The following is a 22,218-nucleotide window of genomic DNA, read 5'->3' on the forward strand; positions in this document are numbered from 1 at the left end:
GTTTCTCGGTGGCTTGGGTGCTACGTTTAAAATGTGCGACAATTTTTTTTACTTTTTCGATCGTGACTTGGATTGGTATGATGGCTTCTTTGACGATCAAATTAAGAGAGTGTGCGAAACAGCCATAATGTTTCCAATTTAATTGTGTTGTTATTGCATTGCAAACATTGTGTGCATTATCAGACACTGCGAAATTTACTTTGTTTAGTAGGTTCCATTCTAGTATAATGCCTTTAATTTGCTGTGCAAGGAGTTCACTTGTGTGACTGCCGGGACATCCTTTACATTCTAATAAGATGGACTTAAATTTAAACTTTGGCGAAATGTAGTGGGCAGTTACTGCAATGAAACTATCATTATTATTAGAGGTCCAACAGTCAGTTGTTATACATACAGTTTCCGCTTCTGTATTTAATATTTCTCGACATTCATTAGATGTTCTTTCATGTAATGCCGGTATTAAAGAGTTCGATATCGTCTTTCTGGATGGCGGTATGTAACCAGGAATCCATGATAATAACTTTTGGAATCCTTTATCATTCACGATACTAAACGGCTGCATGTCGTCGATAAACAGATCGAGCAAATCTCTGTCAATTTTTTTTTTCATCTCTTGTGTTATGGGCTTAGGTATATAGGAATTTATTGTCCTTTGTCGGCGTTGTCTAGCAAGAACCACAGTAGGAACAGTGCGTGTACCGGAAGTTGAAGATGATGGCAGCTCTGCGGTCGCATTCGTTGAAGTTGTAGTAGGGAAGTCCGCTATTGCTTCTGTTGTAGCGGTTTCCTGTGGCTGTGGAGCTTGAGGTAGCATTTGTTGTGGAGGCGGTACTGATGGATTTACGGAAATATCATTTGCCAGAATATGTGGGTGCTTTTTTTTTAAATGAGACCTTAAGTTACCCGTCGTAGATTTATAACTAATACACTGACTACAATATTTACAAATCCCGATAATATCGTCTTTTCTATCAAAATGGTCCCAATACGGGTTTGCTTCCCGTCTTGGCATGATCGATTACAAAAGAAACAAAATAGCAGAGAAAATTGCGAACCTCCTCGTAGGTGTAATAACTGTTACTCTCATCTGAACTTCACGCGTAATGAGATGACAAAATCAAAACTACAAACTTAAACAAGTGGTGCTCTTTCTACACCATAGATGTTGCGTTCACAAGAAGAGTCTTGAGCGCAATATAGTAAGTACCTACATCAATGCGCGAGTGGAGTTTAAAAAAATAAGTAAATAGGTAAATTTTATCCATCCTGCAAGAATAACTTGAGGATAGAAAAAGATAAGTACTTACTTCAGTCATATTTTATACACTCCCTATCCCATCGATCGCCCTTGTGATCTACTTAGGTACCTATACACAGTACCTACATACTGAAAAATAATCTGTCATAAAATTATATGAAAGTTACGTAATAGATGCTGTTGTATGAGGTGGATAGAGTAGATAGGTAAACCTAGTCTTTCCACATTAAAGATGTCGCATCTAGTAATGTAATATATATGTAGCAGTGGCGTCAGGCGTGCCGACTGCCGAGTAGTGCCGATGCGCCGCCCGCTTTCCGTTGCGTGGTCAACTATCTCGTTCGCACAGATCGTATTATTCGATTCGTTGCGGGCATCCGTTTTTCGATATATTGGCATCGGATGCCGGCATCGTATACTCGCATCGTTGTTCAAAAACGTTTTTACAAAAACGACCATCTCTAATTTCCATATAAAAACTACAACTGTTTCAACTTATTCTAATTTATACGTACATTAAATATTATACAGAACACTGTGCGTAAGTACATCATTGTATTATACAACAATTATATACAAATTATACACAATTTTATTACTTACACTAAATTGGACAAAATGTAACGTTTAATTACATTTTTCTGTCATATAGTTTAGTTTATGTCATGAGTGATTTATATGAATTGGCCGATTTATAATTTATGTATATAATCTGTTAGTAGACAAAGATCATAAATTCGGATTGTATGTTCATTTTACCTACGATCCAGATTTTATAGTTTTTAGAAACAAATTTACAATTAGCGACTGCAGTCAAAACCTTGTAAAATAAAAATCGGTGGTACAAAATGTATGGTTTAGATTTAGAACAAAGCGATTTTATTCTGCCATCGTAAAGTCGAAATTTGCTCGCTGCGACCGCGCGTGCAACTGTTGCAGTGTACAAGTACGTTAAGCGAGGACAGAGAGCGGGGACAACGGGACGAGTTTTTAATAATTTTGTTCTATTCCCGCTGTCCCCGTTAACGGGGGCGCGGCTAACGGGGACAAGGGGACTACACGCGTTGTCCTTGTTCCCGCGCTCGCAGGATTTCCTGCGAGTTCCCATCGGTATTGAATTAGGTACGAATACGCCTACTATCCCCGCGCTGGGGAGTGCTCCACTGCTCTCACGCTACCCTCGCCTGTGTATTGCACGTGTAGGGTCCCGCAGACCGACGAGGGTCGGCGCCGCGCCGACAGAGGTCTGGGAGGCCTAGGGCTCGCGTCAGGGGCGCAGCAGGCCGCGCGCCTTCGCGGTGAGCTTGCGCACGCGGCCGCGCGACGAGATGGACACGGGCCCGGAGCCCCCGGAGCCCGACGACGCGCCGCCCGCGCCGTTGGGAGCGCCTGTCACACAAGTTACACACCATTACTAAACAGCGACACCCCTAAAGGCTTTGAAAATGACAACCAAAATAACTGTGTTCAACGTATCTGATTGGAAAATGGATCTGTAACGGCCGGCCCTGTCTCGCAGCGCGCAGTATTTTTTTTTTATTGAAGAAAAAATAGCGAGCAAACGAGCAGGTGGGTCACCTGATGTTAAGTGATTACCGCCGCCCATGAACATTTGCAGCACCAGGGGAACCGCCGATGCGTTGCCGGCTTTTCAGGAATTTGTTGGTTCGCCCTTTGAGTAACCCCATGTTGTAATCTAGTGGGAACACCGCCGACGGGAGCCGATTCCACAGTTTGCATGTGCGTGGAAAAAAGGATCTGGCACACCGGGCGGTGGAAGTACACAGGCAGCAGGCACGCAGGCGGTGAGGGTATGAGAGTGAACGTACCGTGCAACGCGTGGCCGTTGAAGTAGTTGTGGTCGGTGTCGGGCACGCGCGCCGCGCGCGCCTCCACGTGCGCCGCGCCCTGCAACACGAGCGTTGACTTATTGCGGTGCTTACTAATCTTACAATCATAAATCAATATTATCACGACTCTGTACTCGGGCTGTAATTACCAACATCAGCCTCAGCTTTTATGTAGTGTACTATCCATAGTGAGGTAAGGAATGTCATTAATGTAAATGTGGAACAAAAAAGGTCCCAAAATAGGACCTCGTGGGACCCCAATTTTCACAACTAATTCAAACGAATTCCAAAATTCCATTCCGGTTTACTTTTTAAAGTCTTAAGTAATAACCCAATTGTAAATTTAATGTTATACCCGTTATTCCGTAATGGTGCAATTTTGTAACGATTCACGATCAACACAGCCGAAAGCCTTGAATAAATGTAGTAAACGCCAAGTTTGAGTATATTTTAGGTGAACTCGACAGCATGTACAGTGGGTAGGGGTACCTGCGCGTGGTGGCGGTGGCGCATCATGGCGCGCTGGTGCTGCTGCAGCTGCAGCTGCTGGTGGTGCGGGCCGCGCTTGCTGATGGCGGCCACCGAGTCCTCCTCGCTGTCCTCGTTGTAGCGCCGCGGACTGCCGCGCCGGCGCAGCGACACGCCCGCGCTCTGCGACCACGCAACACTCATACAGACCACCGTCTGACGCGCCATCAGGAGTCAGTCAGTAACATCCCCGGGGCCCTCTCCCCCACAACAGTAACTACTTTTGTCTACATTTCAGTTATAGTTATAATAATTAATTTAAAATAATGATATATTGAAAATAGAAGAGACTACCGTATCTGTGGGTATAACCTCAGTTATGCGTTAGCAAGATTCGGCAGTTAACTGACTGTGAGGTATCCACGTCAGTGCAGGTGTAGTGCAGTGTGGGTACTCACCCGATGCGCGCCGCGCGCCGCGCGCGAGGGCCCCGCGCCCTCCTCCGAGCCCGCGCGTTGTCTGCCAACACAAGGGTACATTATGTTACTGCTGCATACTACTGCAACTTTTAATCCCTACATAGTTTATGTAATCCCGCAAGCATTTCGTTTGACTTCGAACGTGGCGGTTACGAATGTTTTATTTGAAACACAAAATTAGCACAATCCAAAGAGCAGCGGCTTTGAATTTATACACAATAAGAAATATATATTAAATAAAATTAACGTATAGCAGCCGGCTGCGTCTAAATGCTGAAAAGATACTCAGGAAGAAAGAAAAAGGAAAATACACAATAACAAGCGACAGTGTTAGACAAAAACTTAAGTACTTGATGCACTAAAGCAGGCTCTCACACTAAGGGTCATAGACCAGACGCGACCGCACGTGTTGCGATTGGCGCTAAAACACAATGCAAAGGACCGAAAGGCAAGAGGGATGTCGGAATGCCGTTGAAGCGGTGCGCTGACGAGGTGACGCCAGCTGCTGTGCAGGGCTGCTCGAATCTGGGCGGAGAGGGAGAAGTGGAAGCGGCTGGGGGAGGCTGTTACCTGCAAAGGACTCATGTCTTGTAACTAACCATGCTAACTTCAATCACATCTATATTATACCTACTTGAGGAATATGAGGCTTTCCTGTACCTGTACGCCAGCAGCGGCTGGTCGTCGTCGGTGGAGTAGTTGGTGGCGGGCTTGTAGGAGCGGTCCGACTCGTAGCGCCGCCGCGCCGAGCCCGAGCCCCAGCCCGAGCCCGACTCCGAGCTGGACGACGACCAGCTGCCCTCCGAGAACCGCTCGCGCACCCTGACACCCACCAATATACAACAGCGGTTATTATCCGGCTCGAAGAACCAAAAAATTGTGTACATGCAAAGTGGATTGGTTTATTTTTATTTATTTCACTAAGACTTAATTATAAAAGAACATTTTACACCACATGTTGTAGACCAAAGCACTAGATAAAAACTGAGACTGGTGCTTGAAGTTTTGCAGCCCAAATAGACCGTAGTCTGAGTTAGGGCTGACAAAAAAAATTTTTATTATTACTAGATCATGCTCACGAGACGCTAAAAAATGTGCGAGCGAGAACATTCGCACCAGTGCGTGTTAGAAAGGTAAAAACATCTAAATTAATTAATAGAACAAACGATTTATGTGCGAAAATTGAAATCACTTTTCGTGAAAAATCACTCATGAAATAACTAAAGAAAACTAATAATTTCACTAAAGGTACAAAGTTTGCCAACTTCCCGATGAGCTAAAGGCTTAAAAGTTTTCGTTTCTTCGAAAAAACGTTCCGTTGTAAATCTTACAAGTATTCTAAAAGTTATTCTAAATATTTTATGTTTTTAGTTCGTTTTAAAAACGTGATACAAAAAAACACTGAAATAATTATATTTAAGTATGTATGTCTGTGCATTGCCCGCGGCGCTATCGCGGCGAGGCGAGTGCGAGTGCGGTACCTCTTGAGCGTGGGCGCGCCGCCGCTGCTGGCGGAGCTGCGCAGGCGCCGCCGCTTGCGCGCGCGTCGCTCGCCCGACCCTCTGTCCTTGTCCCGCGCCGCCCCGCGCCGCCGCCGCCGCTGCGAGCACACAAACAACTCAGTATGTTGTCAAGCCCGCGCCGCCGCCGCCATCCAGCGGCTCCCGAAGACTCGTCACCTAAGTCTTTCGACGCTGCCGGGTCACCTTGGGACTCCACGTGTCTCAGTTTTTGGGACTTGTATGTTGTGCTCTGTCCATTGCCACTTCAACTTTTGCAATCCACTGAGCTATCTTTGTGAGCTGAGCAATGTAGTTACAATACCGCACTTGTGCCATGCAATATGAGTGATTGAATGAATGTACTTTTATTGTACACCACAAAATTAATACAGAAAAACACTTACAAAACAAAATATAGGCAGATAGGTACAATTTGGCGGCCTTATCGCTCCTAACGATCTCTTCCAGGCAACCAACACGGTGCAAGCTACATGGCATGAGGTGAGGGAACTCACCCGGTGCGGCTTGGCGGCGCGGTGCTGGTGGCGGTGCCGCGGCGGCGGCCGGTACTCCAGCTCCGCCTCGTCCTCCGCCAGCTCCTCCTCCAGCACCTGCGCCACACACAGCTGTCAACGCTGTCCACCTGCCGCGACGCTCTACTCACTACCTCGCCGAAGGTCGACTACAGGTGAGGAGGTCGTGAGTATTGAGTCGAGACAAAAAACTTAAAAGTATGAAAAAATCAGGAGCCGTTAGACGGTGCTGCGACCACTGAAAGCATACTCGACACTCCCATTAAACATTGAACATGTTGCGTTAAGGAACAATTTTAAAAAGATAATAAAACTAGCTTGTCACCGACTTTGAAGTTTTTTCCTGTCTTAAAATGTCCAACGCTAAAATAATTTTTACTACAAAAAGTCATTTTTTCAAGGTTATTTATCAAGAAATTTTCAGTAATAACTCGGAGTTAGCCGGTGCAGTAAAACAAGTTGTTCCCGGTTGTAGACATTCTGCGCCAGGGATGAATTCACTCAATAACACATCTTTCTATTTGTATATTTTAGCTACCAAATGAGCAGCTACATCATGTGGTGTGCCAGGACCCTACCAAAGCACCGGTGTGGAAAGCACAATTCTAGTGAGAAAAGCCAGTAAGAGGTTGTTTGCTCTCGCCGTGTGTAACAACCCCTGGCAGCACGTCACCTCTATCCTGGTGTAGAGGCTGGCGTCGTCGGAGGGGGTGGTGCGCGCGGCGCGCGGGGCGGGGTTGGACTCCCCGTCCGAGTCCGACTGCGTCGCGCGCCCGTTGCTGGTGCTCGGGAAGTCTGGACACAGACAAAATGACCGATATTGAAAAAAAAAACAATTTTTGAAACAGGGCCAACCCTGCTATCCCGAAAAAACATGATGGAATTTCGTAATTTTTTTTAAATACGAATGTATGCCTGTGGATGTGCGCGTATGTATGTATGCGTGTGAGTGTGTGTGTGGGTGTGTGTGTACGCGTGCGTGAGAGCATGTGTGTGTGAGGGTGTGTGTACGCGTGCGTGAGAGCAAGTGTGTGTGTGTGTGTTTGTGCACACTGACCGGGCGGGGCGCGACTGCTGGAGGAGGCGGAGGCGGCGCTTTTACTCTTCTTACCCACGCCTTTGCCTGAAACATGGAACAAAAATAGTTAAAATTTGAGTTGGGCAATTTTTGGGATTAGTAAAAATTTCAAAACCGTGAATCAGTGGTAACATCACAAAAAAACTTAAAAAGTGTTGCTCCTTGTATAGGATGGTACGGAACCCTTCGGAATCCATGTGGGCGTTGTTTTATATAATATATATGTATACTGCCTACCTTTCCTGTGCGACGTGAGCGGCACGTCGCTGTCCCACGAGTCCGCGCGGCGCGGCGCCGCGTGCCCGCCGCCGTGCGCCGCGGCGCCGCGCAGCGCGTGCACGCGGCGCGACGTGGCGGCGAGCGGCTCGCCCTCCGAGCTGGCGGACGCGGCGCGCCGAGCGCGCGCCGCACGCGGCTCCGACGTCGCGGCCGCCGCTGCAACCACACGCCACTACTACAGTACTACCATTAAGTTATGTCGACGCTGTACCTGCGCAGAACCTTGTTCTTGAATGGCGCGAACATATCTCAGCTGATCACAGCGCGCGTCCGTCCGCTATCGCTCGTTGCCTGCGCGCCATGTTTAGTACGCGCGAGTAATGAGCGAGACAGATCGGGTCTCTGTTGTTCTTGTGTTTAAAATCTTACCGAACCGAACTTAAAATGTGACTACATAAATTGTAGGAAATCGTCTCTAGTTTAATTTTTACATAACCATTTTTATAGTAAAATGAGTCGGAAACAAACTATCGTAAAAAACCCCGTTTCTGGACGCCATTTTTTCAAGATGGCAGCGCGAGCGGCACCGATAAGAGGGGCAAAATAAAAATTCAGAAAGAGCACGTCAAAATCTATAAAACCACTAATTTTCAAAACTCCTGGAAAACTTTCCAGGTAAAACTACCGTATGACTGGACTACAAAGACAGTAGGTTTGGATACCCCGCTCACCATGGTCGAGGTCAACTTCGCGCGCGGGCCTGCCTCGGCCTCGCCGCGTGCGGTGCCTCGCGCCTCGCCGCGCGCCTCGTTTCGCCCCCGCCGCCTCGGGCAGGCGCGCCCACAGCGCCTCGAACAGCGACGACAGGCGAACTGTCATGGAGTATATCTGCAATAAGCCACATATAACGTCACGTAACGAAGTCGATCGTAGGTGCGGGGCCGCTAGAAGAGGATTGGAGGAGGTAGTCTAGATAGGTTCGTCAAGTCATGTAGTCTGCGGAACACATAAGTCAACATACCCGACTCCGCTTGTTGGTGTTGTAGAGGCGGCTGTTAGCGAACACCAGCCTGATGTCGGCGGCGACATCAGCGGCGCGCGAGTACAGCCGCTGCTCCAGCCGCCGCCGCACCGTGCCCAGGTCCATGGGCCGCGGGATCACCGCCTGGTAGTCTGCGGAACACATAAGTCAACATACCCGACTCCGCTTGTTGGTGTTGTAGAGGCGGCTGTTAGCGAACACCAGCCTGATGTCGGCGGCGACATCAGCGGCGCGCGAGTACAGCCGCTGCTCCAGCCGCCGCCGCACCGTGCCCAGGTCCATGGGCCGCGGGATCACCGCCTGGTAGTCTGCGGAACACATAAGTCAACATACCCGACTCCGCTTGTTGGTGTTGTAGAGGCGGCTGTTAGCGAACACCAGCCTGATGTCGGCGGCGACATCAGCGGCGCGCGAGTACAGCCGCTGCTCCAGCCGCCGCCGCACCGTGCCCAGGTCCATGGGCCGCGGGATCACCGCCTGGTAGTCTGCGGAACACAACCTCGTTACATCACCAGAGCTCATGCCTGAGGACCAGCGCTACAGCCGAGTGACTGCCGCGTCAAGACAGCGGCCCGTTCAGCCTTTCATATATACTAAGATAAATTCTGAAATCTAGATCTACTAAGCTAGATTCTAAAGTGGTTACTAAATCAAGCAGTATATTCGTCGTCGAACTGTTACTCGGTTGGAGTCTAAACACAAGCCCTTCTCGCTTCTCGTCGCGCGCCGCGTCGTCGCCATCTTTCCGTCTCGACGGAGCGGCGCAAACGAGAACGCGATGGAAACGTACGGAACCCTGCTCCGAGGGGCAGAGTGTCAGTAACGCGAGTCCGCGGCACTCACCGGGCGCCTGCAGGGGCGACACGGGCTGGCGGAAGGGCTCGGCGTCGGGCGAGGCGCACAGCTCGCGCAGCAGCGCCGCGCAAGCCTGCTCCCAGCTGCGCTCGTCGCTCTGCGCAGGCGCGACGCCGTTCTGCTGCGCTTTGTTGCGCCGGTTGGCGCGCCCGCGGTTCGTCTTGCGCTTCTGCGAAACCAAGAGAGCTAATTCAGCAACCAAACCAAGAGAGTCAATTTAGCAACTTTTTATCAAACATCAAAACGTCAAAAAACCGCGGGGAAAAAACCTGTATTTTACAAGTTCGCAATGTATTAAATATGCAAATAAAACATCAGACTTGTAGCGAAGCAAGCACGAAGTACCCGCACCGACGAGATATGATGGAAAATTCCAGCCACGCAGCGAATGCATGATCCGTCGACGCCACCGCGCCGCCCTCCCGCCGACCGACACCCGCGGGCGGGTATATAACGCCCGCGGCCGCCGACTGCAGCCAGTCGTTCTGTGGACACTGTGTCGGCTCGCGGGAACTCGGACAGACGCAACCACAGGATAGACGCTGGAGGTGTTGGAGTACGCGGCAACCCGTTGCCCCGTAACCAGCTCCGCCGTCTCTCCCCTCGCGCGCGCGACATCCGCCCTCGGTCATCCGTTGGTTAGAGTCCCGTGGCTCGTTAGAGTTCCGCACCGCAAGAAGGGCGATAGGTTCCGTACTGTAGCATTTCGAATCGCCGTGCCGGTATACCCGCGTGTTAAACAACCCTTGTAAATAAAACTAGTCTGTATCGAAATAGGTTAAGTTTGTAAATAATCACGTTAGATGGTAAATCCGCGTTTCATTCCCAGAAACTCGTTCCCCAAACATAGGGAACATCCTAATCAATGTACGTGGCGGAGTAGCCGACGAACCATCGACTGCTTCACCACGTTACAGACTAACGCTACGGTCAACGAAAGTTGCATAAATAAGTGCCGCAGGGTCAATGCCCGAAGGTTAGTAGGTATAATAATGGCACTAAGCTTTCGCTAGCAATGTATATAGCAATACACCCTGTGTAGATCAAGCAGGCACAGCGCGAGGCTCCTTCCTCCGCAGCCCGCACTACCACGGGAGCAGTAGGTAAATACTGGTAGGTAGATGTGCTCTACAATAAAAATGAATTTTAAAAGTGGTCTCACCTTGTCGGGCGCGTCGTCGTCGGAGGAGTGGTAGGCGGCGGCCAGCTCGTGGTACTTGGCCACCACGTCCACCTGCCGCCACGAGCTGCGACCACACAGTCTCACGTTATGCTAATGCAATTGACCACACAACAACAATCCCTAAACAAAGTTTGTATAAAGAAAGACATTTTAACAGTCAATAATAACATTTTCGTCAATCTAAAATTAAGAGGGGTCTATCCGTCACTCGCTCCATACGCTACTCGCTCAATTTCATTTGAGTATTAAGTCCATGAAATTTTGCAGACATATTCTAGAAACTAATATCTATGCCTGAGGTTTTCCAGATTTCTGTTAAAATATTCGGTTTCAAAGTTACGCGGTCTTATAAATTCACATACAAATCTTTGAGCCCCTGTAATTTTAAAACTACATACTTTTAGAAAAATCTAAATCACCACCATACAGATTTCGTTGGTTTGGCGAATTATAGCAAATTAAGCTTTTGGTTCCTTGTATACGAGCTGGGTTACTTTGAAGAAGCTTCGTGATTCAACGTCAAGGTTAGTACATCCAGCCTTCAAAAGGCAATAAGCTACATTCTCCACAGGTCGATCGGCCGACTGCCGTTAGTGCGACCCTGCCCTTCACTTGTCCGAGTTCGGCCTTTCTCATGTGCCCTTCACTTAGACGCTCTTTGGTGGAGCAAGTAGGGGCCGGAGCACACGTGTTGTTATTGTATACGTGTGGAGTGTCACCTGATGATGTGAAGTAGCAGGTCGGTGACGAGGCGCGCTTGGCGCACGATGGGCGAGTGCGGCTTGTTGAACTGCTCGGCGTTGGAGGCGAGGTAGCGCGCGTCGAACTGCGCCGCGGCCGGCCGCCGGTAGAACTGTCCATCCATAACATAATATTTACATCATTTTAATTTGCCAGTAGGCTGGGCAGTAAGGCGTAAGGCGAGAGGTGACCGGTGACGGGTGGCACTCACCAGGTTGTCGAAGCGCGCTCGGATGGTGGCCAGGTCGACGGGATAGGGCACCACCAGCGCGTAGGACGGGTACAGCTGCAGGTCCACCGGCGCCACGAACGGCTCCGCCACCGACAGCGACATCACCTGCGCACCACCAAGCTTACATTCACACACAAAGCCCACCACTTGGGCGTTCCCGAAGCCTAACTGTCAATACTATCATTCCTTTTTTCAAATATAACAATCGATCCTCTTCGCAAGTCTATTGGCTCACTGGCGCGTGGCGATTGAAACTTGTGATCGCGCGTTGCGACCACAACTTGCGTGACGTCATCGTCGGTAGAAAAATACAGACACGTTACATTTTGATATGAATGAATGAGCTAGCTGCCTCTCTGCCGCTCACCTGCGAGATGTGGTGCGCGATGGTGCGGCAGGCGTGCGGCGGCCACTCGTGCCCGCGCGCCAGCACCGCCTCCAGCTCGTGCGGCAGCACCGCCACCGCGCCGCCCGGCTCCGCCGGCAGCCTGCCACATCCGCACTAACTCTACATTTGTTCTAGCCAACCAGTCTTTTTTCAATGTAGAATTTATTACTTTTAAAAAGGAGTCGTACTAAGTAAAATAGAATCTTTAATCTATGCCACTAACTACTTAGAACTTTTAAACTTCCAGATACAAGATGGTGGTTCCAAATCAGCTGTCCTGTTTATCAACCGATATGAAAAAGACACGTGTTACTCTCAAATCAATATCTAAAAGAAGAAGAAGAAGCAAAAGAAGTTTTACTTAATTAAAAAATTAATTGTGTTGTAATATGATAATTGCTCAATTGGCACAATGGGCACAATTATTTTCAAAAACTTAAAACGAAAGTTCTAAGGATTCCAAACGCATCCTAACCGAAACTACTTGCAGAGCTACACAAGAATCAAACCCAACAAATCAAAAAATATCGTTTAGCACAATATTACTACTATATCGAAGTAGCATCGAAAATAACCCGTAGTTTTGTAAAGTTACTTTATGTTTTTAAAGTCATTACTATGGACGTTTAAAGACGTTTCTAGAGTGTGAGTGGTGAGAGTAGGTTTGGGTTTGCGTGGATACAAAGCTCACCGTTCGGGGTCGAGCGGCTCGAGGTCCCAGGGCGACAGGCGCTCCACCTCCCCGTTGTCCCAGCGCACGCGCAGCGACAGGAAGTTTGCTGCCAACCCAACAAATGCATTTCATATGTTATACGTTTTGATTGATTGATAATTGTTGTTTGACGGCCATTTCAAATAAGGATTAAGTTATATCCGCGTTACTTTGGTTTGAAAAATATCTGATCAGAGTTGTTCTAGAAATGATGACTTACATCAAACAACCAGAATAAATCTAATAAGTCAATGTGGTGGAGCACATAGTTTGTGGAATTGATTTACGCTGAGGCCCAATGTGCTGAAATGACAACCTCCCACTAGGTAAACAGACGAGTCTGCGGGAGGCGCTGGATGGCGGCGGCGCGTGTCCAGCAGTTGACTCTGTACTCACAAGCGGCGTCCTTGGCCCAGCCCTGCTCGGGGGTGGCGTCGGGCAGCGCCGGCGCGCTCTGCGGCGGCGTGATGCGCTCCAGCACCTGCCCCGTCCACCACGAGTCGTCGATCATGCAGCGAAACCTGCGCACACCACACCACTCATACACCACTACATTACAACATGGGGTTGTTCAAAGGGCGGACCAACTAAATCCTGAAAGGCCAGCAACGCATCGGCAGTATCTGTGGCACTGCAAAATATGTTCATGGGCGGCGGTAGTCACTTAACATCACCTGCTCGTTTGTTATTATTTAAAAAAAAAACTACAGAAGAGGTACAGCGCACTCTCAAACAATGTACAAAGAAAAAATAAACTGTATAGAAGGATACAAAGGTCTAATTATTTTATTTTATTTATTTATTAAATTAAACTTATAGACATTTCTGTTACATTCAGCAAACAGCGATCTCTCATGAGTTATAATTTTTTTTCAGTTTGATTGTTATCCAAATGATTCATTAGATAAGTTTTGACTTTTGATAGTCATGACGAATTCAACATGACGATCAAGCAATTTGTATAGCGCGAACACATCTTCGACTTCAACATAAGACGTGCGTCATTGACGCTCCCAACTGGCGTATGTCTAGTAATATCTGATAAATGTTAGTCAATGGAAAGGTCACTTCAAACCACAATGCAAGAAATTTTTTTGGTAATTTTTTTTGAATGTATTTTTTTGCTCTATTCTAAAGAGACAGTGGAATGCTAAATGGTACCGTAACGCTGAACATCCGACAAGCACTCACCGGTCGCCGCTGCCCCAGCGCCTCGCGACCGCCGCGTCGTAGTGGTGGCGCAGCACCAGGAAGTCGATGACGTCGGGCATGTCGTGGTAGCGCACGGTGAAGGCGCGGGCGTCGCGCGCGCGCGACAGGCGCAGGCACACGACGCGCGGCGGCTTGATCGCGTACTTGATGCCCACCACCTGCACCGCCTCGCACTCCTGAACCGACCGGACAATCACTTGTACACAATTCGCCTAACTTTAGCTCAATAGTAAAATGTTGACTCTGTACATTTGCGGCTTAAGCTTAGCCGTCGTCTCATCAACTGTAAAACCACTCTTAGGCGCAGGTTTCTTGGACAGACTTCCACACATCCAGGGACTCCCTGCGATTGGTATCTTTAGCTGACCACTAGGTAGGCGAGCCCGCCAACGCTGCCTTTTCCGGCGAGAGTCACCATTCTAATACCAGTTTTTCAAACTATGTGCTTATTTTTTATCTTTTATTGATGCTATAGGCAAAAACGCGCAATGAAAACGTACAAGAGATGTAAGACATGTACTCACGTAGAGCTGCATCAGCTCCCAGGGCTTGTCGCGCGCGTGGATCTTGTACAGGTCCTTCTCCGCCACCGCCTCGAAGTAGCGCTGGTGGCCCTGCGACGACACACAGAACAATGCGATAGAGGTATACTGAGTACTGACTGAGTAGAGAGATGCTAGGTGTCGCACTCACCAGGCGGAAGTAGAGGCAGTGGTCGCCCATCTGCGGGTGGTAGGGCGCCTTGCGCGGCGACACGGCCGTCAGCCACTCGCCCACGCGGTACGCCTCGGGCAGCTCCGCCGCCGCCGGCGCGACGCCCGCGCTGCTAGACGCGACTGCCGCGCTGCTCGACGCGACTGTCGGGCTGCCCGGCGCGACGGGCGCGGCGCCGGACGAGCTGGCGGCGGCGGGCGTCGCGCGCTTGGCTGTAGCCGTGCTCGGACTGTATCTGTGAGGTTTAGTTTGCTTAATTTGTGTAATACAAGGGAAGTTGTACGAGTGTGTAATGTGTTGCATGTGTGGGTGTAGGGCAGGGTAGACAAGTGGGTGCAGAGAGTGTAGTTGTAGAGGGATGGTGGATACGGATATACGAGGTTTATGGATAGTATGGTGTGGTGTAGTGTCGGGTTGGTTGTAGAGGAGGGTGTAGGGCCGAGTGTGAGGTGCGCTGTGTGGGGTACCTGGCGATGGGCACGGGCCGCCGCCGGGCGCGCGCGGGCGGCGCGAGTGCGGCGCCCGCCTCCCAGTCCGAGTACTGCGACGATGCCGAGCTGCAACAACACCGCGCTATAGCGACACTCCTCACACGCATACATACGATATAACGTCACTCTGCACTCACCTGTTACTTTTGGCGTCGGTGTGCGAGCTGCAATAGAAGGGCATTTTATTTATTAAAACGTTTACTAATGTGTATGACACAAATTATTTATTCATGTACTCAGGAAGAAAGAGAAAACAAACGTAACATCCTCTTCATTCCTGATCAAAAATAACGCTTCAGCGAAAACACCCAAGCTATGAACGTTTATTTGTTCACCTGTCAGAGTCCGTGTCGCTGGAGCGCCTCGAGCGGGACGACCTAGACGAGCGAGACGAGCGAGACGAACGGGACGAGCGTGACGAGCGGGACGAGCGAGAGGGAGACAGCTGCACGGACTCGTCCGACGTCTCGTTCCCGCTTTCCTCTAGCACTTCCGCTACTTCGTCCTCCAAGCGCATCTGTTATAGAAAACATAATATTGTTAACGACACAGCAGAGGCTTTGGTCTGACAGCACAGCACTGTGGATGATGATACTCACTTGGGGCGCGGGTCGGGGCGGCGCGGGGCGGGCGCGGGGCGCGGCGCGCGGGCGGCGGCCGGGGCGGCGGCGCGGGCCCTCGCCCACCGCCGTGCTGATCATGAGCGGGCGGCGCCGCATCTCGCGCCGGTACCACGCCATCTCCCACGCGTTCAGCTCCGCGCTGCGGACAGAGACGTGCCGGTGAGTGTGCTTCGATGTGCGGCGGCGACTACGCGGCGCGCGCGCGGCAGCTCACCTGGTGGCGTCGATGTGTTCGCGCAGTGCGCGCGCCAGCGGCGGCACGATGGGGCGCGTGCTGAGCGGCACGTCGAGCCCGTGCCACGAGCCGGGCGTGTGGCGCACGCCCTCGCCGCGCCACACGCCGTGCGCGGCCGGCGCCTCGGGCGGCGTGGCGGGCTCGGCGGCCAGCGCCTCGATCATGGCGTCGAGGCGCGTGCGCGGCACCAGCTGCTCCAGCGGCAGCGCCTCGCGCCCCGGCACGAGGCGCTGGAACGACGGCGGGTGCGGCGCGCCCTGCAAGCGCGCAATACATTAGTCCTAGGGCGAGTATTTGGATAGGATCGGCGCCAGGAACTAGGGTAAATAGTGCTTTTACATCTGTAGAGTATCTACTAAGTACTGTAGTGTAGGCTTGGTGTGTCTCCAAACGTAAGCTCGGTGTAACACCCGCTTGACCCAAAACTGCTTATATTGCACATTACATTGTATTAATTCATTCTCGACGATTACACAACATGCGCTCCACTTGAGCAGACGTTTTATTTCTATCATTACCAACACCCAATCCTCCACAGTTCATCATTGTTCATTGCTTAGTAATGTTCATTGTTATAACTGTTTGGATGTTTCATGCGGTTCATTCACTAGGATGACATAATTGTGTACTTGGAGGTGGATATAGTCACCTCGACATCGACGAGGAAGGGCGGCGGCATGAGGTGCGGCGGCAGCTCGGTCTGCTCGTCCAGCGCGCCGCCCAGCGCGTCGCGCGCCAGCGGCCGGTAGTCCGTGTGGAAGAACAGCTCCGTCGGCAGCTGCGCGAGCAGAGGGTGGCCCGCGCCCAAGCCTGCGCGCACGAGCAAGGGATATAAGCACCGTCGACGGCAGAGTGGGAGAGGCTCACAGCGACAACAGTTTCGGAAAGCTCACCCAAGAGTATGAGGTGTCCGTGCGAGTCGGAGGCGGCCACGGCGGTGCCGTCGGGCCCCCACTTGGCGTCGAAGATGGCGCCCTCGCCCTGCCCCTCGATGAGGTTGTGGAAGCTGGCCAGCGGCTCCGGCTCGCGCACGTGCCACAGGAACAGCTGGCCGTCGTGGCCGGCCGACAGCAGCACGCCCGCCAGCCACGGGTGCGCCTCCAGCACGTACGCCTCGTCGCGGTGCCCGCTCAGCACGCGGATCTGCGGGCGCCACGCAATCCAACTCAGTCGGGAATGGACTTTCTATTTACTTTTTTTTTTGGACCATGTCGCAATAAAAATTAATTTTTTTTTAATTTTTTTTTTTTTTAATTTATTTAGTAATAGACTTAATTTAAAGAGAAACATTTTTCAGAGTTAAGCCTATATTTCCATTTTTTACAAACAAAAGAATAAAAAAATAAATTATTTTTTGTGCAACAGTGTTTATATAATAATATTTCAAAAAATATATAAAGATAGGATAGGATAAAGTTTAGATTATAGCATTGAGTTTCAACAGATCTTGTCATAAAGGCATTTAAAACTTTCAAAACCTTTAAAAAAAAAAAGATTGGATTTGATTTTGATATCTCTTTTCAAATTTCAAAGGGAGCGTAGTCAAAAAATGTTGGTCCTTGCACCATTTGGTTGAGTGAGTTTTGTAGATTAATTTTGGTTTTATCACATCCAGCATTTTTGTCAATATTAATGTCGCTAAGTTCTGTCCATAACTTAGCGACACTATCACAGATAGATTGTATATAGAAACCGATCCTCAATCAACAGTTAGTGAGGTATGTGGCGATGAGGTACCTGCGTGCAGGTGCGCGCGCACCACACGCGCACGGAGCTGTCGGAGACGGCCGTCATCACGAACTCGTCGCTGCAGTCCCAGCACACCATCGTCACCTGCCGAGCGACACGAGTCACATACTACACTCATTGCATAAATACATGCAACAGTGAAACTTCTTAAACAAATAAAACTAAATTAACTAGTCTAAATAGGGTGGTGTAGTGTTGTAGACAGTGCAGTGTGGCACAGACCTTGAGCTTCTTGTTGTCGTCCTGCTGGCCCGCGACGCGCAGCACGGTGTGGCGCCACTGCGTCGCGTACAGGGTCCACAGCGCCGCCGTGCCGTCCTGCACACCGACACACAGATTATATGTACATCTGCACAGGAGATATGGTTCACCAGCGTGTACGCAAACACAGCTGACATTCTATTCCCTCACTCTCACAACGCGGCACGACCACAGAGGCGCACAGGCGCAACTGCCACGTCTCGATCCCAGGCTACTGACCAATTCTTCACAGATAAACTCTATTACTTTATTGGCTAGATTTGGTACAATTGGAGCAACTGTGTGAACTTACTTCACAAGACCGAAGGGCCGAGTCGTATATATACGTGTAGTGTGCCGGGAACATGCCAGGATGACGAATACAACCTTATTGCTCGAGATGACAAACAAACACTAAGAATAAATTGTTGTCACCATATCGTCGGCAGTCCGACAACAGCATAACATACCTTACTGCCAGACACGAAGCGCAGGCCGCGGTGCGCCCACGCCAGCGAGTCAACCGCGTCGCTGTGCGCCGGCGTCTCCAGCACGCGCCGCGGCGCCGCGCCGTGCAACGCGTACACGCGCACGCGCTGGTCCGCGCTGCCTGCGCGCACACCCACATTACCACGCTTACACCACTAGTGTACACATTCTACTACAGTGGACGTCCTCAAAATTACAACTTTAACTACAATCCGCGATACGAGATGACACCAGCGGTACGGTGCATCGCGACTTCGTTATTTTATTTTTTATTTTATTTATTACATGAAAGTCTCCTGAAATTTTTGTTAATCTTTGGTACTAAATGCAGTATAAATGAACACATACCTGCAGCGAGAAAGGCGCCGCCGGCGGACCAGGCGGCGCAGATCATGTGGCAGGCGCCGGGGCGCAGGCGCTCCACGTACTGCACGGGGCGCGGCGCGAACTGCCCGTCCGCCGAGCACGTCCAGAACGCCACCGAGCCGTCCGTGCTGGTGGACGCCAGGCGCCGCGCGCCGCCCTCGCCGCAGCCCGGCGCCCAGGCCACGGACGTGATGGTGCCCTGGTGCGCGTGCAGCACGGCGCGCGGCGCGCCCGTGGCCAGGCACCACACGCGCACCAGGCGCTCCACCGAGCCGGCCGCCAGCAGCGCGCCGTCCGCCGACACCGACACGTCCGTGATCTCCGCGCCCGCGCCGCGCAGCGTGGCCGCCAGCCGCCCGTCCGTGCGCCACACCTGCCGCACACGCGGGATTCAGTCTCACGCTGACAACCAGCGCTCAGGCTCAACATAGCGGAACTCACCTTGACGAGCAGGTCGTCGGCGCCGGTGAGCACGAACCGCCCGCTGCGCTCCACGGCGAGGCAGTACACGGCGGACAGGTGGCCCAGCGTGCGGCGCTGCAGCGTGACGCCGCGCAGCAGGCGCGGGGGGAAGGGGCACGGCGCGCGCGCCACGTGCGGCCGCGCGCCCAGCTCGCGCGACACCAGGCGCCGCACTGCGGGAACACGCCGTCAACATCGACCCATCGCTGACCCACTACTGAGCACAGCTCTCCTCTCCGAATGAGAAGAGCTCCGCTGGCCCAGCGCGGATCGGGAGCCTTCACACACCGTCGTGCAATCGCCGTCATGGAAAACACTGCCCTCACAATGTTTTCCTTCACCGAAGCAAGTGATATTTAGTTGCTTACAACGCACATAATATCAAAAGTGAGAGATGAAAAATAGAGGTTCTGAATAGCAGGCGGAATTCAGGCTCGATGTCCGGAAGTCTCACCCAGCGCGTGGTCTTCCTTGTGCGAGGCGTAGCGCGGCGCGGCGCGCACCAGCGCCTCGCTCAGCAGCGACAGGCGCGGGCCGAGCTGCTGCGGCGCGGCGCTCGCGCGGCGCGCCAGCTGCAGCGCGCGCGCGCACACCGCCGCCAGCCGCCGCGCCGACACCTCCGCGTACTGCGACTCCTGCGGCAGTGACGCTGCGTGTGAGCCCACTGGCTGCTCCACATTGAGAAACGATCCGCCCCAGAGAGGGGAGAGACACTCCAGGGACAAGGAACCAGATAAACAACTTAGAGCCTCGATAGCTCAACAGTTGAGGAGCGGACTCAATTCCGTAACGTCGGCGGTTCAAACCCAACCCGTTGCTCTATTGTCGTATCTACTCCTGGCACAAGCGCTTAAATTGGAGGGGAAAGTATTAGTCATGATTAGCATGGCTAATATTCTTTAAAAAAAAAGGGAGTCAAGAATGAGCCCAGAGCAAGTACTGGGGGGGCTCTCCCGCGATTCAACGCAAACGACCGAGAGGTTGGTGGGGCCATGGGAGGTGGAGGGTTGTGCGTGTGAGGAACTCTACTTGCTGGTCTGACACGCACACTAATGCAGTTTTCAAATTCAAATATCTTTTCATGTTCAAAACCCATCACTATACATATATTATAAACGCGAAAGTGTGTCAATCACGTCGCAACGAATTGCCATGTTTTTTGTACGGGTATAGCTAAAGATCTCGAGAGTGACATAGGCTACTTTTTATACCAGAAAATCAAAGAGTTTTGCACTGAATTTTTAAAAAAACTAAATTGGACAATGTCACGGGCATCAACTAGTATCTAATAAAAGCTTAGTTTTGGCTTTAATTTTACTAACTGCAACAAAACGAAATGTGTTGCCTGTATGAAATATTTAGGAATAATTTATTATTCGCAACTCGAGGATAATATCCTCTATTAGCGAGGATATCAGTCACAACGCTTAGAGGCTTATCAAGAGTTTTAATCTTTTGAATCACCTAAATGCGATATTAATTGATTAGGGCACAAATTGCTATTGCAACCTAAACTCAAAGTATATTTTAATAGTTGTTCAGGCTAAAAATGTCAACACCCATATTCATACAAATCGATTCAAGATGGCTTTCCCGCTATAGACTGTGTGACATTGAATGAGTCAAATATTGTTTAATTCATTGAACTGCTTTCAATAAATAAACTAACAATCGTTACCATATTATTTTCTTTAAATTCAAACTAATTCTTCAAAAATAACAGTTGAATACAAACTGTAACAATAACTACTATCGAAAAAGCTAACACTACTATTTTTATATTTATAATGAAAAAAAATTTAAAAAAAAAAACAAGTCTAGAATTTTTTTTAAATGTTACTATGTGAAAAAACTACCGATTATATCACGAATATGGAGATTACGATAAAGTTTATACATAACAAAAAGAGTTGTGCGCAAATTTAAACTATTTTGCCGAAAAGTTGGAAAATCGATACAAAACTTCGATCGCTTCAAACTTTGGCGCCACTCGACGTCAGCCATTTTCCGCGCTCTACGTAATGTTCGTGACGGTTCGAGCGCCGTCGGCCAATAGGAAGCCAGCATGCGCCCCGTCGAATACTAAAGAGAGACAAAGTGCAACCTTCGCCTCTAGTTAGAAAAGGATAGAGGCGTCTTAACTTACGTGATAACAGAAATCGAATGGATGATGTATCAAAAATTTCGCAAAATCAAGAATATCTCGAAAATAATCACATAAACATCACAAAAGCTTTTTTTACGATTTTCCACCACATTTTCGCGATCATATCTATACAATACACGAAATTAAAAAATTTAGCATTTTGACAAAATTTAATATTTTCCAATCGCAAATCTACGCGCAAAACGTAAATAAACACGAGATTTCGCGCATAAATTGTCCAAACTCACCAATTCATGGTAAGTTTGCGAGTGCTCGCGTCCCTCCCAGTCGAGACGTCGGGGCAGCACCTGCAACACGAGAACCGCACTCAAACTTTCAGCAAGTTTGACAGCCGCCTCCACGTGCCTTCGCGACCAAAACAACAATAAGCTCTAAGCCCGGCACTAGCAAAAGCTTACACTCACCTCTACGCTCTCCAATTCTTTTAGCAAAGTCTGTGAAACAAAACACGTCATTTAGCATTTCGGACGACTGAATTATATTATTCACGAATATTTGTAATCGTTTTACCTTTGCGGTCTCTTTCAACGGGCCCCCGGAGAGAAATTTCGCTATCAAAAAGTAGAGTTCTGAAACCGGGAAAGCTACCATTACACGACCTCGCACTCGGAGCAGTCACTTTATCTAGCTCGATTTTTAAACACTAGACTCACCGGGAACGACATCGACCGTCTCGTTGGGATCCTCCATAATCCTAGTTTCGTTATATTAGGCTAAGTTCGGCCTCGAACATCACAAACACTGTAAAAATCCATCAAACATTTTCACATCGAACATTACATTGTTGACGAAAGATAATGCAACCTCCTGCAATAATAGCAAAATGGCGTTTGCTGTCACGGTCAAGCAGTTCCTGACTAGTCGGTCGGTAAGCAGTTCACGACGTAGTTCCTCTATCATAGCAATGATGGCGTAACTGGCGAAACTAAC

At 49.9% G+C, this 22,218-nt stretch overlaps 1 protein-coding gene across 1 annotated transcript; it reads right to left on the bottom strand.

Annotated features, from left to right (window-relative positions):
* Positions 1-1,376: 1,376 nt before the first annotated feature.
* On the bottom strand, positions 1,377-22,167 carry LOC123878540 (bromodomain and WD repeat-containing protein 1). Its single transcript, XM_045925756.1, has 39 exons — positions 21,942-22,167; positions 21,799-21,857; positions 21,693-21,722; positions 21,516-21,575; positions 19,576-19,756; positions 19,101-19,294; positions 18,642-19,032; positions 18,275-18,414; positions 17,787-17,882; positions 17,553-17,648; positions 16,709-16,958; positions 16,465-16,625; positions 15,795-16,072; positions 15,557-15,719; positions 15,293-15,474; positions 15,095-15,121; positions 14,934-15,023; positions 14,446-14,701; positions 14,277-14,366; positions 13,732-13,928; positions 12,937-13,061; positions 12,520-12,607; positions 11,808-11,928; positions 11,420-11,545; positions 11,187-11,320; positions 10,447-10,531; positions 9,273-9,453; positions 8,763-8,914; positions 8,119-8,275; positions 7,406-7,603; positions 7,148-7,213; positions 6,764-6,885; positions 6,073-6,168; positions 5,537-5,655; positions 4,716-4,877; positions 4,035-4,095; positions 3,598-3,759; positions 3,088-3,166; positions 1,377-2,647 (listed from the first exon to the last, which is right to left on the bottom strand). Exons 1-39 carry the CDS (start codon positions 21,976-21,978, stop codon positions 2,526-2,528), a joined length of 5,334 nt encoding a protein of 1,777 aa, XP_045781712.1. The 5' UTR covers positions 21,979-22,167; the 3' UTR covers positions 1,377-2,525.
* Positions 22,168-22,218: the final 51 nt, after the last annotated feature.

This window comes from Maniola jurtina, chromosome 26, assembly GCF_905333055.1.
Source record: "Maniola jurtina chromosome 26, ilManJurt1.1, whole genome shotgun sequence".
NCBI classification, from domain to species: Eukaryota; Metazoa; Arthropoda; class Insecta; order Lepidoptera; family Nymphalidae; genus Maniola; species Maniola jurtina.

Bases quoted from the DNA above. Each gene is read 5' to 3' on its own strand.
- LOC123878540 (XM_045925756.1), bottom strand. From the start codon at position 21,978: ATGGAGGATCCCAACGAGACGGTCGATGTCGTTCCCG. The intron at 21,576-21,692 runs GTGAGTGTAAGC...CTCGTGTTGCAG, and splicing joins AAGAATTGGAGAGCGTAGAG to GTGCTGCCCCGACGTCTCGA. The intron at 6,886-7,147 runs GTCAGTGTGCAC...GTCTGTGTCCAG, and splicing joins CAGCAGTCGCGCCCCGCCCG to ACTTCCCGAGCACCAGCAAC.